Source organism: Colias eurytheme, chromosome 25 (genome assembly GCF_061535395.1).
Source record: "Colias eurytheme isolate Ceu_HAF_F1 chromosome 25, ilColEury1 Martin Lab GWU primary, whole genome shotgun sequence".
Lineage (NCBI taxonomy): Eukaryota > Metazoa > Arthropoda > Insecta > Lepidoptera > Pieridae > Colias > Colias eurytheme.
Genome location: NC_143004.1, coordinates 6,047,761 through 6,061,468, shown reverse-complemented (window position 1 = coordinate 6,061,468; position 13,708 = coordinate 6,047,761). Strand labels below are relative to the sequence as shown.

Below are 13,708 nucleotides of genomic sequence, written 5' to 3'. Positions count from 1 at the left end.
AACACATAGGTACAAATAGTCCTAGAAAATTTTCTACAATTAATCTCTCTAGGAATGTTGTAACCTTGTTTTTAATTTCTTCACCAATTTACCGATTCGAATTGAGAAACCACAATTCTGCATAAATTTTGGGCAATAATTTGGCCAAACATATGAATAACTAACAAGTATTTGGGACTGCAACGACTGGTAAATGAATTGTTTAGTGAAATAATTTATTGAATACTGCATTCGCCAAATAACTCTGGGAATTTATATTATTATTATCAACTAATCATATATTTCTATATTAAAATATTTTAGATCAAGTTTAAAACAAATGACTACTTTTTTTTTGTAGGAATGTGTATTTTATTTGAGAAATAAAATACACTGTTTCTTGTTCAGGACTATAAAATGTATTTCAGCATATTATTCACATTATTTTTAAAACTTAACAAGATTAAAATAAAACAACCCTTATGTTTTTACCACATGGTGGCATTTGCTTTAATCGTGTCCGTATTGTCTGCCATAAGGTCATAAATTAGAAAACATAAATATCTTACAGTAACATTTATAAAATATAACTCACAACATATCCTAACGTATAGCGAAATTAATGGTAAGCGGCATTTTGTGTCGTCAAGCAGCTTCCGCGTTTTGTTTAGTCTTTAGTGATAGTTCAATGAGTTGTACAAGTCGTAGTTATAGTTATTGATCGAACCATGTCCTAAACCGTGACCTCCAGATAGGAATGATAAGGCGGAATAGGGTATGCTCGGTCGTGGGATGTAGGGCGCGGAGTAATACGGTAGAGATAGTTGTATGGGCGCCGGTTTATATATGGGCGCGGGTAGGGGCGCGGGCAGTGACGTATAGGTTGGCGCGGGCAGTGATGCGTATACAGGCGTGGGCGCCGGCCTATATATGGGAGCGGGTAGTGGCGTATAAACCGGTGCGGGCAAGGGCGCAGGGGCAGGGATAGGTGCGGGCAGTGGGATTCGTACAGGCGCGGGCAAGGGCGCTGGGGCAATCACGGGGGCTGATATTATACGCGCTGGGGCAAATTCTCGTATGGGCGATGATGGTTTAGAGATAGTGGTGGTTGAGGTGGCACCACCAGGGTGTACTTTAGGGCCGATTCGCTTGACAACTGGCGCAGTGAAACCAGATTTGTCAGCGCGGTACTCGATCACGCGAATGCTGCCGCCCGGCTCCACGAATGAGTAGCCACCTGGAAATAATTGATAAGAATGATAACGGTAAAGGATGTGAAAAGTGGATACAATTATCAGGCCTAGTTTGCTTGTACGATTGGTATCATTATTTTTCACAAGGCTTTTTCGATTGAACAATTGGATTCCATGTACATGTATGTTTTCAATCACACTTATGATCATTGAATATTTTTATTTACTTTTATACGGTCTGTCTTTATAACACCAACAAAACACATTAGAATAGATTTAGTATACTAAAAAATTATCTTACCAACTACAACATCGCCGTCTCGCTTTTCCCAAACGGCCTTGTTGTCACCGGTATGTGGGTCCCTCACGGAGTACTCGTACTCGTAACTGGGATAAGACTGTAACAATAATATTAGAGTTACTTTCCGTACATTATTCCTGTTTTCCTTCTCAAATTTTATATTGCTGAAAGTTAAGTCTTTAGAAACAAGCTCCTTAATTCTACTAGCCTAGGACGTCTACGAATTTTTTCTTTAAATAGCAGGATATATTTCTAACTCACATAATATTCAGGAGAAGCATGTCCCGGCGCATACACGAGGCCTTCATACCCGGTAGCTCTAGACGGGACGGACAGAGCCAGAAGGCACGTTATCTGCAAGACAAAAAGACATTAGACCACCGTTCGTTAAAGATATGCCTGAAATAGGAGATGACACTGACCGCCACAAAGTACTTCATGTTGAACGAGCTACAATGGTCGAAAACAAACTAGCTGCATTTTGTATAATGCAGTTAATTTATAGGCCGTCGGATATCGAATATTTCGCGAATGCATTTGGCTGAATGTAACGTCAATAGCTAAGGGTTGCATCAGACATCCTCATTATCATAGACCTTTATTAAGTGAAAAGTTCGATTTGAATTATTAATCCGGCTAAGCTACGTGCGTTTTGAATAAAACAATCAATTGAGAGGGGTGTTTTTTTATTGGATTATCAGTTCAGATTCTGAACGTATAGACGATGATTTTTCTGGTAATGGGTATCAGTTAATAGGTGTTAAACTGAGCAGGAAAGAAAAGATACTAAAGAATACAAAATATATACTATAGAAATAGATGGAAGACGAATGATTTGGTTCATACTGTTCGAGCAAGTTCTGCTATCTCTTTTTTCTCTTTCCTAATCATGAGGCATTCGAGCATACCTCAGAATAGAAGCTAGTGTATTTTACACGTGATTATCAACAAATTTTACGATTGTTTTGCTATTATAAATGCATGAGGATGCCTAATGGAGCGTATCCGCCCTGATGCAACATTCACAAATATTATGGCGGCTTGCTCTAATAATTTCTTCACTTTGGTCTGTTGATGTGTGATAATTATAGACATATGATGGAAGACACATAATTATTTTAATAGATAATGTAATGCATTATCTGATTTATATAATATGCGTAATGTTATTCAATCAACGTTCAACAGACTGATTTATTTGATGTTTTAGTATTGAAGTACTTTTTCGTTCCTTCTATGAGTTGCTTAGTTTATAAAGTTTTATTTACTGAGTTGATTTATTGATTTGGTTGTTTTTCTAACTTTTGTATTTTTCGTTGAGAGATGTAAATTTTGTTACTGTGTTATTTTTGTCTAATTTTAAAACAAGTGTTCGAATAATCTCTAGTGAACGTATTTCTTTAACTGCTATTATTTTTAAAATAATAGGATTTAATTTATCTTTTTAAATCAGTTTACGTATAGTTTTAATTAGAATAACCTCTACTTTTTAAAGTAATTTACATTAGTATGAAATGCGAAAATCCTCAGTTCAGTTGAAGGTTGATTACTCACTAATTCTCAAAGAAAACCCACCTTTTCCTTGCCTACATAATATGCCTAATAATAATAATTTAACGATGTATGTCAGGAAGTACTATTAACCCTTTGGTGGGCCCTTGAAAGTAGAAACAATGTTTGTAACACGCATAAAGAAACTTAATAGTTATGTAGCGATAACTGATTAGTGATAATTACAATATAAACATTGATTGTAATTTCTTGTATAACGAGACACTGATAAGACTGTAAATATAGAATCAGATGATGTATTTCGCGCTAAAATGTCGAATATTTTTTTTGTTTAAATACATACATTTTTTTTATGGAGTATTTGTGCAGATTTTTTTTTCTTCGGATAATAATTATTCATTGCATTCCCCCGTTTTTATCAATGCACCTTTACTTTTTTCATTTTAGAACAATTAAGTACTTCGCTGTTCGAAATTTTAGATAGTTCTCGTGTACTTTAAAGCTTCAAACCTGCACGTTGAAAATACTTCTTTAAGTGTACAGTGAACGGGAACTACCAGGGAAGCGCGTGTCATCTGACCACATCTTAGCATTACTTCAGGCGAGATCCTGGTCGAGCGCTACCCTATCTACAATAAAAAAAATTCTAACTACCCTCAAAATTCAAAACAGAACTATAATTTTATTATAAGAAGAAATTATGAATTGTGAATGTGTTTGTTAACATTAACTTATAAAATTAATGTCTGAAGATAAACATGAGATTTAACAATATCCCTTTGCATGAAAATTAATATTTAGTTAATCCACACGTATTTTACTCAATAATATGCAAACTTGAATTAACTTGATATTGCTCTAATTTAACGTATATATTAATTTTAAACATTTTTTTACATTTTTACCTCCGCCTTCATAAAACGTTTGTAACGAAATAGACAATTAACGTCTTCAATGAAGCGTAAAACGAATTCTGTTATAAATCCATACGTTTTACATAAATGACCGAACGGGTTTTTCCAGTTCCATTTTTGCGTCATTTTTTGTAATGTTTACTTCGATTTTGACCTTTACCTGCATACGAAACTAGATAATTAGATATCGTTTTAAGTAATTTATATGTTTTATGAAAAAAAAATCATGTAAAAGTATGTTTTTCAGTTAATAGCATAAATCTCTAGTCTCCCATCATTAAAGCGGCTCGATGGAACACAGTGGGGTTTTAGTCGGTAAGAATCCGACATAACCTACGCCTCTTTGATCTTTCCCCGGGGGCCGTCGCGTGGGTATCTTTGAAAGGTTTCCCCACTTAAAAAAAAAGGCTCTAGAGACTAGAACTCTAGACCAAGAAGAATGCATCCATAGGTTTCGGTTGTAAATTTAGCTCTTAAATACATACATTATTCTATACCGTGCTATAATATTTATTTCAAAATTTCACGGTTATTGTAAACGAATTCACGTGTGTTTACACTATAGGTATATCTATTCACTTTCATAAAATTAACTATTAAGGTATTTAAATCTCACCTAACCTCCAATTTAATAAATATTGCTTCATATAAATTTAAGAATTAAATTGCATTTTCAGATCCGTACCCTGCCAAATGTAATTTATCACAACTTGTATAGTGATATTTTATTTTAAACAAATTTTATTTAATTATGGTAATAATTCTCTAATGAGCATATATTTTACAGATCAAATTCACACTCGCAGCCCAGCGTGCGCGAGGAGGATGGCAACACCAATATAAACAGTCATAAATCATTGCCCGACTTGCACGCACAAGCGCACGGTTACCCTGAACAGTGAGTTTTATGTACAATTTATTATAATGAGAAAATTAAGTAGTATACAGGCCTATTTGCTTGTGTTATTTTGATTTATGAGTAAATAAGTTACCTAATAAATATGGTAGATACCTAATACATTATATTATAATATGTACATTATATTACAAATTTATACCTAATACAACATCTTAAAGTTCATACAGTGTACAATTAAAACGAGAAAGAGTTAATGACACTGTTAACTACTTATAATTTGATGTAGTTTCTAAATGGCTTCTCTAACCCTTTAAAATTATCATTTATCATACTATACTACTAAGTAATAAAAACGATGTGTTTTCATGTCATATAAATATTTTTAAAGTATAGATATATCTATCTATCTATCTGTTATTATATCCCTATAATAACACGACTTCCGTCAAGACTATATTTCTGAAGTGGGAACAAATATAAGTTGTTGGTAATACATAGTAACAATGTTGTTGATGGTGATGTTAATGAAAATAAAGCTGATGATGACAATTATGATCATAGTGGTGATGATAACGCAACTGTTAGTAATAATAATAATTAAAATAAACTTAATAATGATATATTACAGTGTAAACGTGGTGGTTGGAACGGAGTCGATAGGCCGGTCGCCGAGACGCCGGCGACACTCGCACCACAGAACTGCTTCGTGCTCGTCGAAGGGTACGAGGTACGTATGGAAATAGTTTGGTGAATTATATTGAGGTATTATTAGTAGAGAGGGCACCATGAACAAAATCTGTGCGACAAGCGTGGCGGCGCGGGGAGGTTGTGAGTCATATACTGTAGATATTCTGCCTCTTATTACTTATAAATTAAAACCAATCAATATAACAAATAAATATTGTTTATCTTATTAAAAAATATGAATAAACTTATCAATTAAAACCAATCAATGTAACAAATAAAAATTGGGTTTGAGACGATTGACTCTAACTCGTGTTAAAATAAGTGTAGTAGCGATGTCCTCTCTAGTACTTAGTACATGTAACTCAATGGTAAATTATGGGAAATTTGATAGAAAACATTGAAACCGTGTTGGAGTTAAATAAAACTTTTTTTTATATACATACAGAACTGCATCCTGCTCGTCGAAGTGTACGAGGTACGTACAAGGTGTAGAAATAGTTTGGTGAATTAATTATGGGAAATTTGATAAAAAAAAAATAGAAACCGTCTTAGGGAAAAAGAAAACTATTTATTGTATAATATTTTTATCTGCATATTCATTTGATGGATTTTGAAAAAAAAATGTTTTTTTTTTTAATAAGTGATGCTAATAAGTATTAACGTTATAATTTACTTTCTACAATTATTTTATTGTTAATTTTTCTTCTAATTTGTGTTTTATGTTAATCACCATTTGCTTAATTCATAAGATATATTCTTGCTGAAGTATTCTTGTATTTCTACAACAATTTATTACGTTTCAGATCAAACCATTCATCGTTAATATCATCGTGCGATGCTTTCTCTGAACACCCTTCGCCGGGAGAGGAGAACTATCAGTCATATAATAGGTACGATTAAAATAAAAAATATATTGGTTGAGATAGTTGTCAATTATCTCAATAGATGGCGCGCAGATGTCCCTTAGACATATAAAACTGAAAGAGTAGAATAAATTCGATTGTTCTGGTTGGATTGGTGACCGAATTATTATTGCTATTGCATGGTTACAATGCAAGTGTTACAGGTGTTTATGGGCGGTGGTGACCACTTAACATCAGGTGGCCCACCTGCCCCTTTGCTTGCTCTGTCATAAAAAAAAATGGTATGCCTTCAAGCCACACCTCCGTGCCCGTCGGAGCGTGAGGTTTTTTGTTACGGAATTTCTGTATTCGGTCCCCGCGCTCAAGGCCCGCGATAGAAGCTATGCAATAGCTTTAAAAAATTTGGTTGTCTGTAAAGTCGGTTTACTGACGATAGTTGAACGTGGCAACGTCCGATTGTGCTTCTTTGACGCTCGTTCCGCGCTCTCGCTCGCACTTCAAGCATTACGGAACGCCTCAGAGCGAGGTAACGCCGCATGAGTCATGTTTTTTCGTGCGTGCATCCGGCTTTATCGAATAAAAAGACGTTGTCACGTCAAAATAAAAAAACATTATAAAGCATTTTCAATAAATTTAACGTTTTATGGCCACAGTACAAGTCGTTGTGGCTCGTCATTCGCCCGCGACTCGGGCGGGTCGAGCGGGCACTACACGCAGCGCAGCGCGCCGCCGCACGCACTGCCCGCGCACGACCGCCCCGGGTGAGAATAAACACACATACACATATGTACATACATCTAACTACACTAACAACTTCTATACACACACAGGACAACAAAAAAAACATTCATTTATATACGTACATACAAGAACACGATAGTAACTTGTATACATACACATTTGCCCGTGACTCAGGTGGCTCGAGCGGTCCAATATCCATAGATAAAGTTACACAAAAAGCGACATAAATATACACGGACGAAGTGTGCTGCCCGCACACTACGACACGTACCAACTTTTTCAATATAATTTTCTGTTACATGAAATTCCTATTTAAATTCACGACCACACTTAAAACTATTAAATAATCTATATTATCTCTTTCAGTATATACTGCGGTTCCCGCGCTCGAGACACGTCCTTAGAACAGTGCTACGTATCGGCCCCACCGCAGTTCCAAGATGGCGCGGAACCGGAGCCGCATAAACCACCTGCGCCTACGCTATATGCACCGCCACCACGCGTTGGCATACACTTTCAGGTAATTTGTGTAGTGATATAGGTGTTTTGTGTAATATTATGGTATTATTATAATAAGACAAGAAGGGGCAAATCCAGGGAAGTAAATATCTTTTAAATCTGTACAGCCGTTCGAGTTATAAGTGGCGCAAGTTGGTAATTTTGTTTTCAGAAGTAACATCTTAGTATTTTAACACTAGATCAACATAACAGTATTTTGAAAATTATTTAAAGTTTTTCATGCAAATTAATTGTTCCAAAATTGAATTGAAAAAAATATTTATTTACTAAATTGTTAGAGAAGTGTGGTGCAACGTCATGTTATATAGCGCCACAGAATAGTTAAGCGCAGTGTCGTAAAGAGATAGAATACTTACCTAACTACTATTTTAATCTACAAGATGCTATAATTTTAGTTGTTGAAGTACTAAAACAATATTTTAAGTATTAAAACAATATTTTAATTTTTGATTGCATACGTATACATACACTATATCTATTTAGTAGTAAAATATATTTTTTTCTTCCTAGGCAAGCGCACCACCACCCCAATTTCAAGATGAACCGCCTCTATACGACTACGGGGACTACGACTGTTCATACAAAACGCCACTCAAGTGTTTGAATGTTGGTAGAAAGGAATATAACACGACAAGGGAATATACCAGGTAAGTTTATTATTTTATCTATGATATTAATCATAGAGAATTTAATTCCATAGTGTAATTTATTTTTCATATAGTGAAATTAGGTTCTTATATTATGTTTTCTTATTATTTTGAAATTGTATCATATTATTGTAGAACAAGTTACTTATCTAGACGTATAATGTAAAAGCAAAATTGTAAGTATCTAGCAATGTGTATGACAACTTCTTTTGATAAACTACGTTTTAAAAACAAAATTTTATTTATTAGATACCAAGAGCCAAATACGGAAGTTGTGAGCAAACAGCCGCAGTACCAAGAAGTACGTATGCGTACACGGATAGATGATAAACAAGAATACGTTAATGCGCCACAGGTAAGAAATAATATTCTTATTTCCATAGACAATAATGATGAAGTAGGTTCGAGTTATAAGCAGACAATATATAAAATAACATTTTAACGGACTGCAAACATAGGATGCGATGCGGCTACCGCAGACCGCACAGTGCGCATAGAAATGAATATTACGTACATAATTGTGCTTGCGGTCAGCCGGACGGCTACCCGCAATGCGGCTACCCGCATAGTGCGTATACGCTCTTAGGTGTTGTCAATTGAACTGTATTTATGTATTTCTTAAGATTTCTTTATTCTTTGAAAGTTGGTATGTGGTAACCTATCCTAATGAGTATTTGAGTTATACTTTATGATAAATAATAGCGTTGTGTTGGCTTTTTGTATAATATTATTATTTATTCCCTGTCCTGTCACTCCAAAAATAAGGGAGTTGGCAATTCCACATTGTGGACTTAAATTTATACTTCGCGCTTGCAACATCAAAAGTCACAGATATATAAGAAAAAAAAATAAAGCATGTCAAATCTATCTTTTCCAGATCTGTCAAACGGAGGAAGTGACGTCACCGCTAGGCACGTTCAAACGTCAGCGATGTTTGCGCTACAAGCAGAGACGGCCGCGACCGATACTGCGCTCCAAATCAGATATATCTGATAGGTTGGTATATTTAGGGCCGATTTTTCAATCCCTGGTTAAAACTTATCCGTCCAATAAAGTATTATACGATAATTATAAAATGTCACATGTAAACTGTCAAATGCAGGCAATAAGAATACATTTTTGAAATGGTAATTTAATTCGTTATTCGACGAATAAGTTTTAACCGACGATTGAAAAATCAGCCCTTATATAATTAATTAGATTAATTTAATTATATTTTATACGTTTATTATTTTATATACGACGATAAAGTGTTTTCTATATTTTATTATATTTTTGGCCCAGTTAGTTTGCCATAGAGTATAGGGTTATATGTTACTATCCATCAGATGTAAATTATTTTATTATACTATCTGCTATTTGTCGATTTTTTGAAGTGAAACTTATATAGGCGCGTTGCGTAAATTTCAAGGTCGCGTCATGGCAATACAGTCACGTCATGTAGTAAGGTGACGGTATCTTTAAATCTTGCCAAAGAAGTTTCACTTCTGACATGTGTGCTCGACACACACGCTCTTTTATCGTTCCAATTTAGTATTTTCTTGTGTTCCATTTTACACGGAGTATCACACTTTACAGTGAGCGGGGTTACGGTGCGTCTTATCTAATAACTAATATTATAAACCTGAAGAGTTTGTTTGTTTGAAAGCACTAAGCTCAGGAACTACTGGTCCGATTTGAAAAATTCATTCGGTTTCAGATAGGTGATATATATTTATCGAGGAAGGTTATAGGCTATATATCATCACGCTAAGATCAACATGAGCGGAGCAATGCGGGTGAAACCGCGGGGCACAGCTAGTAATAAATCGCGTTTAAAGTCTAAAATTCAAGACCCAATTCCATTTCCCGCTTATCAATTCCCAGATACAGACGCACGGACGGCCGCAGTCCGGCGTCAGCGCCGTGCGAGGGCTCGGACTCACCGGACAGCCCGTCGTCCGACTCCGCGCGGCTGCAGTTGTTCTTCGAGCGGCTCGGACTTGAAGCGCGCACGTACGAGGCGCTCGTCCGGGACGACGACCCGGACAGTCCGGTGTTCTTCTCCTCCGCGTCCACCGTGGACTCGAACCAGCTGGCCACTACTGATTATACTGTAAGTGCTTCTATTATAATAATTGATTTATGGCTGGGGACAAGGTCTCGCTGGCCACGCGTTCGCGCATTTGGTGCAGATGTTCTTAAAATAAAATAAAAATAATATTTATTGGCTAAAGACATGGTACAGATATATCAAAACATTTTAATTGTTCTTCATGTTTTACTTAGTCTAAGGCATGTAAATATTATCTCAATTTTAAATTAAATACAATATTTAAGTTAAATCATATTACAATTAATTGACAAATTATTATTCCATAATAATTAATCTTTCTAAACATCTGACAAATATTATCTATAAAATAAATTACAGGATGAAGTCATTGACATTAACAAAAGAAACAATTACCGTCTACAGAAAGTTCACTAAGTTTTATTTTTAGATTTTAAAGTGAAACTTTTATTACATCGTCTCAAACTTTTTGGTCTGTGTAGCGCATGTCGCGTGTATCGCGGCTGCCGAGTAGGTATACCTACTCGGCAGCCGACCGTCACGCGACATGCGCTACACAAAGCAGTGTTCGGAACCGTTCGAACAGTTTCACTTTTACCGTGGTTTCATAAAACCACACAACATTTTTTTTTATGACTCAAAACCGTAACTTACCCTCTATTATACTTCAAGTACATTATCCAACATACTTATAATGAAAAAGAACATGAACTAGCATAATAAACTCATCAAATCATTTTCGTTCGCAGGTCCAAGGGCCAGGAGTGCAGAAACAAATCTACCGCAACACGGAACCGCCTAGCGTCGTTGAAAGAAACGCTAGAATCATAAAATGGCTGTGTCAGTGTCGTAAAGTGCAAAATTTGCAACCGCCACAATGAATAATTATTATTATGGACAAAAAAAGAAAGAAAATGGATTTAAAAAAAAGTAAAGTTCGAAACGTCAATTTTGAATTTACGTCTGGCAACATTAATGCATCTGTCATGTTGTGATTTCTTCCAATGCAATGTTTATAGTTTATTTATGGTATTTTACCGAACATTACTGATGAGTACTTTAATACTAAACCAAAATGTTATTTCTGAAATTATAACCTATGACAAATCATTCACGAGGCTAACAAAAATATAAATTATTTATCTATTAACTTGTTCAAAAAATTCTATTGAAGCGGGCATAAGACTTAAAATGATAATATTTAAATGTAAATTTTGTCATTGCGATACTATCGACTGTTTACTAAATTAAGGAAATCCTGTTCATTAGCTTAGTCGGATTTAGATGTAGGCTAATAAATTAAATTTAATCGTGTTTTTCATTGTGGCGTTCTTACATTTAAATCTAGGGATAAACGATCTCTTCGTACGTTAAAAATACGTGTGTCATTGTCTGTGCTCAAAAATGAGCTTACGTTACTATTCGCTACGGATGGAGTCAATATTATTAATTGTTGATTTATTTTTTATGATGGCAATTATGTCTAAAAATATTATTACTTTGACAGCTGTCAATCTGGGACTTCTATGTAGAGAACTGGGTAAATTTGCATAAATTTTAATCGAAACGATTTTTTTATGAATTCATGTTTAAATGTTTTTTTTTTATTTAATAAATATTTTAAAGTGATTTTAAATAAAAACCATAACCTACTAATGAAGATTTAGAATTAAAAATACGATGACAGCTTTCATGATTATAATTTCTAAATTCAAAAAAGTTATCTCGAAGAATTGGTAGTTAGGAAGTCTGTTATCATAACAAAATCATCTTTAAGGCCTGTTCAAACTACAGCGGTATCAGCTACCGCCGTGGGTAGCGGTATCCCGATGGCACGCTATTAAATCTCTTACGTAGTATATTATAAAGACTATAATCGCGTGCCATCGGGATACCGCTACCCACGGCGGTAGCGGATACCGCTCTAGTATGAAAAGGCCTTTACACGTTGTGAGCTTAATACTACATGGATTAATGCTTTTAAATTATACATATTAATTGATAGTCTAACTATCTTGTGGTTTCTATTGTTACATATTGGAATAAATTAATAGCATTATTATTTACTTGATGTTACTATTTATTTTATTGAACTGAAATTTTGGAACAAAACATAAAAGAATGTTGCCATAAATGTTTTCTCAGATTTGTAATTTTCAAGTAAAGTAGTAAGAAGTAACATCAGTACAAAGCATTTATCAAAATTAAGAATTTTAAAAAATGTTCCTGTTATGGATTTGTCTTTAATCTAAAATTGTAAATTGAATCTATTTTAGATCTATTAAAATCTAGTTTGGTAAGTAAACTGTAAAATTTGTGATTTGGGAGCACAAATGTGGATCAAATTTAGCTTTTTATTTTGTGCCAAATATATTCCATTAAATTCAATGAAAAATCAAGCTTAATAAACATTTATTATGTTAACAGCTAAAGGTACTGTCATTCAAAGCGCCACGTTATTTGGTTTATATGATAAAAAATACGAGTAATTGTCATATTCGGATCTCTTGCAAACGAAATACATACCTTCGACCATCTACTGCCTAAATATAAATTATATTGTGATTGATAATAATAATCAATAGTACCAGAGTTGACATATTATTCGACAGTTAATAATTCTTATCTTTTATCCTTTTATTCTAATCTTTTATAGTAATAATATGCATTTATTCCAGGGATTATTCTTAATTTTAATGAAATGATTTATAATTTAAAAATTCATTATTTATTAATTTTTTTTCCAAATAATTAACTAGTATAATTTATAAAAGGTTTGAATTATGACTCGTTTGCATAAGAATTACCAACTTAGTGACTTTATTTTTTTTAACCACTCAAATTACCAAATTCAACAATGAATTACGTAAAAACGGTGTAAATATATTTAAAGTTAACGAATTTGTGAACAGTGTAAATTAAAATTAGCATGAAAGAGAATATTTTAAAGCAATATTTTTGTTAACAACCAAAAGGGATTGACGAAATACGATGTACCAAGACAATATTTTGAAATTGAACGAAGCTATTATATTATATTATTCATAAATAGATTACATTATTTCTTCCGATATAACGCAACAAACAATAATTTTAATTAATTTGAAATATAAGGGTAGAGTCTGAAAATAAATCCACAATGTTCATAATATTAATATTATGTAAATGTAAAGAACATATTAATTGAATTGGATATATTTGGTTTTAGGGCATTCAAATGCTTTGTAATTATAAATTTATAAAGAATAGAAAAAATTGCCGAATTGGTCAGGCGTCCGCTCCGGATTGGCGTGAAAGACGCTGGTTCTATTATTTATAAATTTATAAACATATAAATTAATATTTTCAATAAAAATATATTATTTAGTATTTAACATTATACCATTGTCTAAGTATAAAATAAAAATCATTATGTATTTTTATTCATTGAAAAAGAATCA

At 33.8% G+C, this 13,708-nt stretch overlaps 2 protein-coding genes across 3 annotated transcripts in view; one reads left to right on the top strand and one right to left on the bottom strand.

Moving 5' to 3' along the window:
* The window catches only part of LOC149897685 (uncharacterized), a 51,904-nt gene extending 39,322 nt beyond the window's left edge, over positions 1-12,582 (top strand). The window contains exons 9-19 of one of the 2 annotated variants that reach the window (XM_090116064.1): positions 4,687-4,797; positions 5,387-5,485; positions 5,891-5,920; positions 6,249-6,335; positions 6,962-7,069; positions 7,416-7,569; positions 8,079-8,215; positions 8,465-8,570; positions 9,093-9,211; positions 10,082-10,310; positions 11,018-12,582. In XM_090116064.1, the coding sequence (XP_089972190.1) occupies positions 4,687-4,797; positions 5,387-5,485; positions 5,891-5,920; positions 6,249-6,335; positions 6,962-7,069; positions 7,416-7,569; positions 8,079-8,215; positions 8,465-8,570; positions 9,093-9,211; positions 10,082-10,310; positions 11,018-11,149 (1,312 nt within the window). In that variant the 3' untranslated portion in view covers positions 11,150-12,582. The remainder of the gene's footprint in view (positions 1-4,686; positions 4,798-5,386; positions 5,486-5,890; positions 5,921-6,248; positions 6,336-6,961; positions 7,070-7,415; positions 7,570-8,078; positions 8,216-8,464; positions 8,571-9,092; positions 9,212-10,081; positions 10,311-11,017) is intronic. The other variant, XM_090116065.1, reaches the window with a different exon arrangement.
* LOC149897686 (cuticle protein 8-like) lies at positions 452-2,121 on the bottom strand. Its single transcript, XM_090116351.1, has 4 exons — positions 1,896-2,121; positions 1,735-1,827; positions 1,474-1,570; positions 452-1,216 (listed from the first exon to the last, which is right to left on the bottom strand). Exons 1-4 carry the CDS (start codon positions 1,911-1,913, stop codon positions 654-656), a joined length of 771 nt encoding a protein of 256 aa, XP_089972477.1. The 5' UTR covers positions 1,914-2,121; the 3' UTR covers positions 452-653.
* Positions 12,583-13,708: the final 1,126 nt, after the last annotated feature.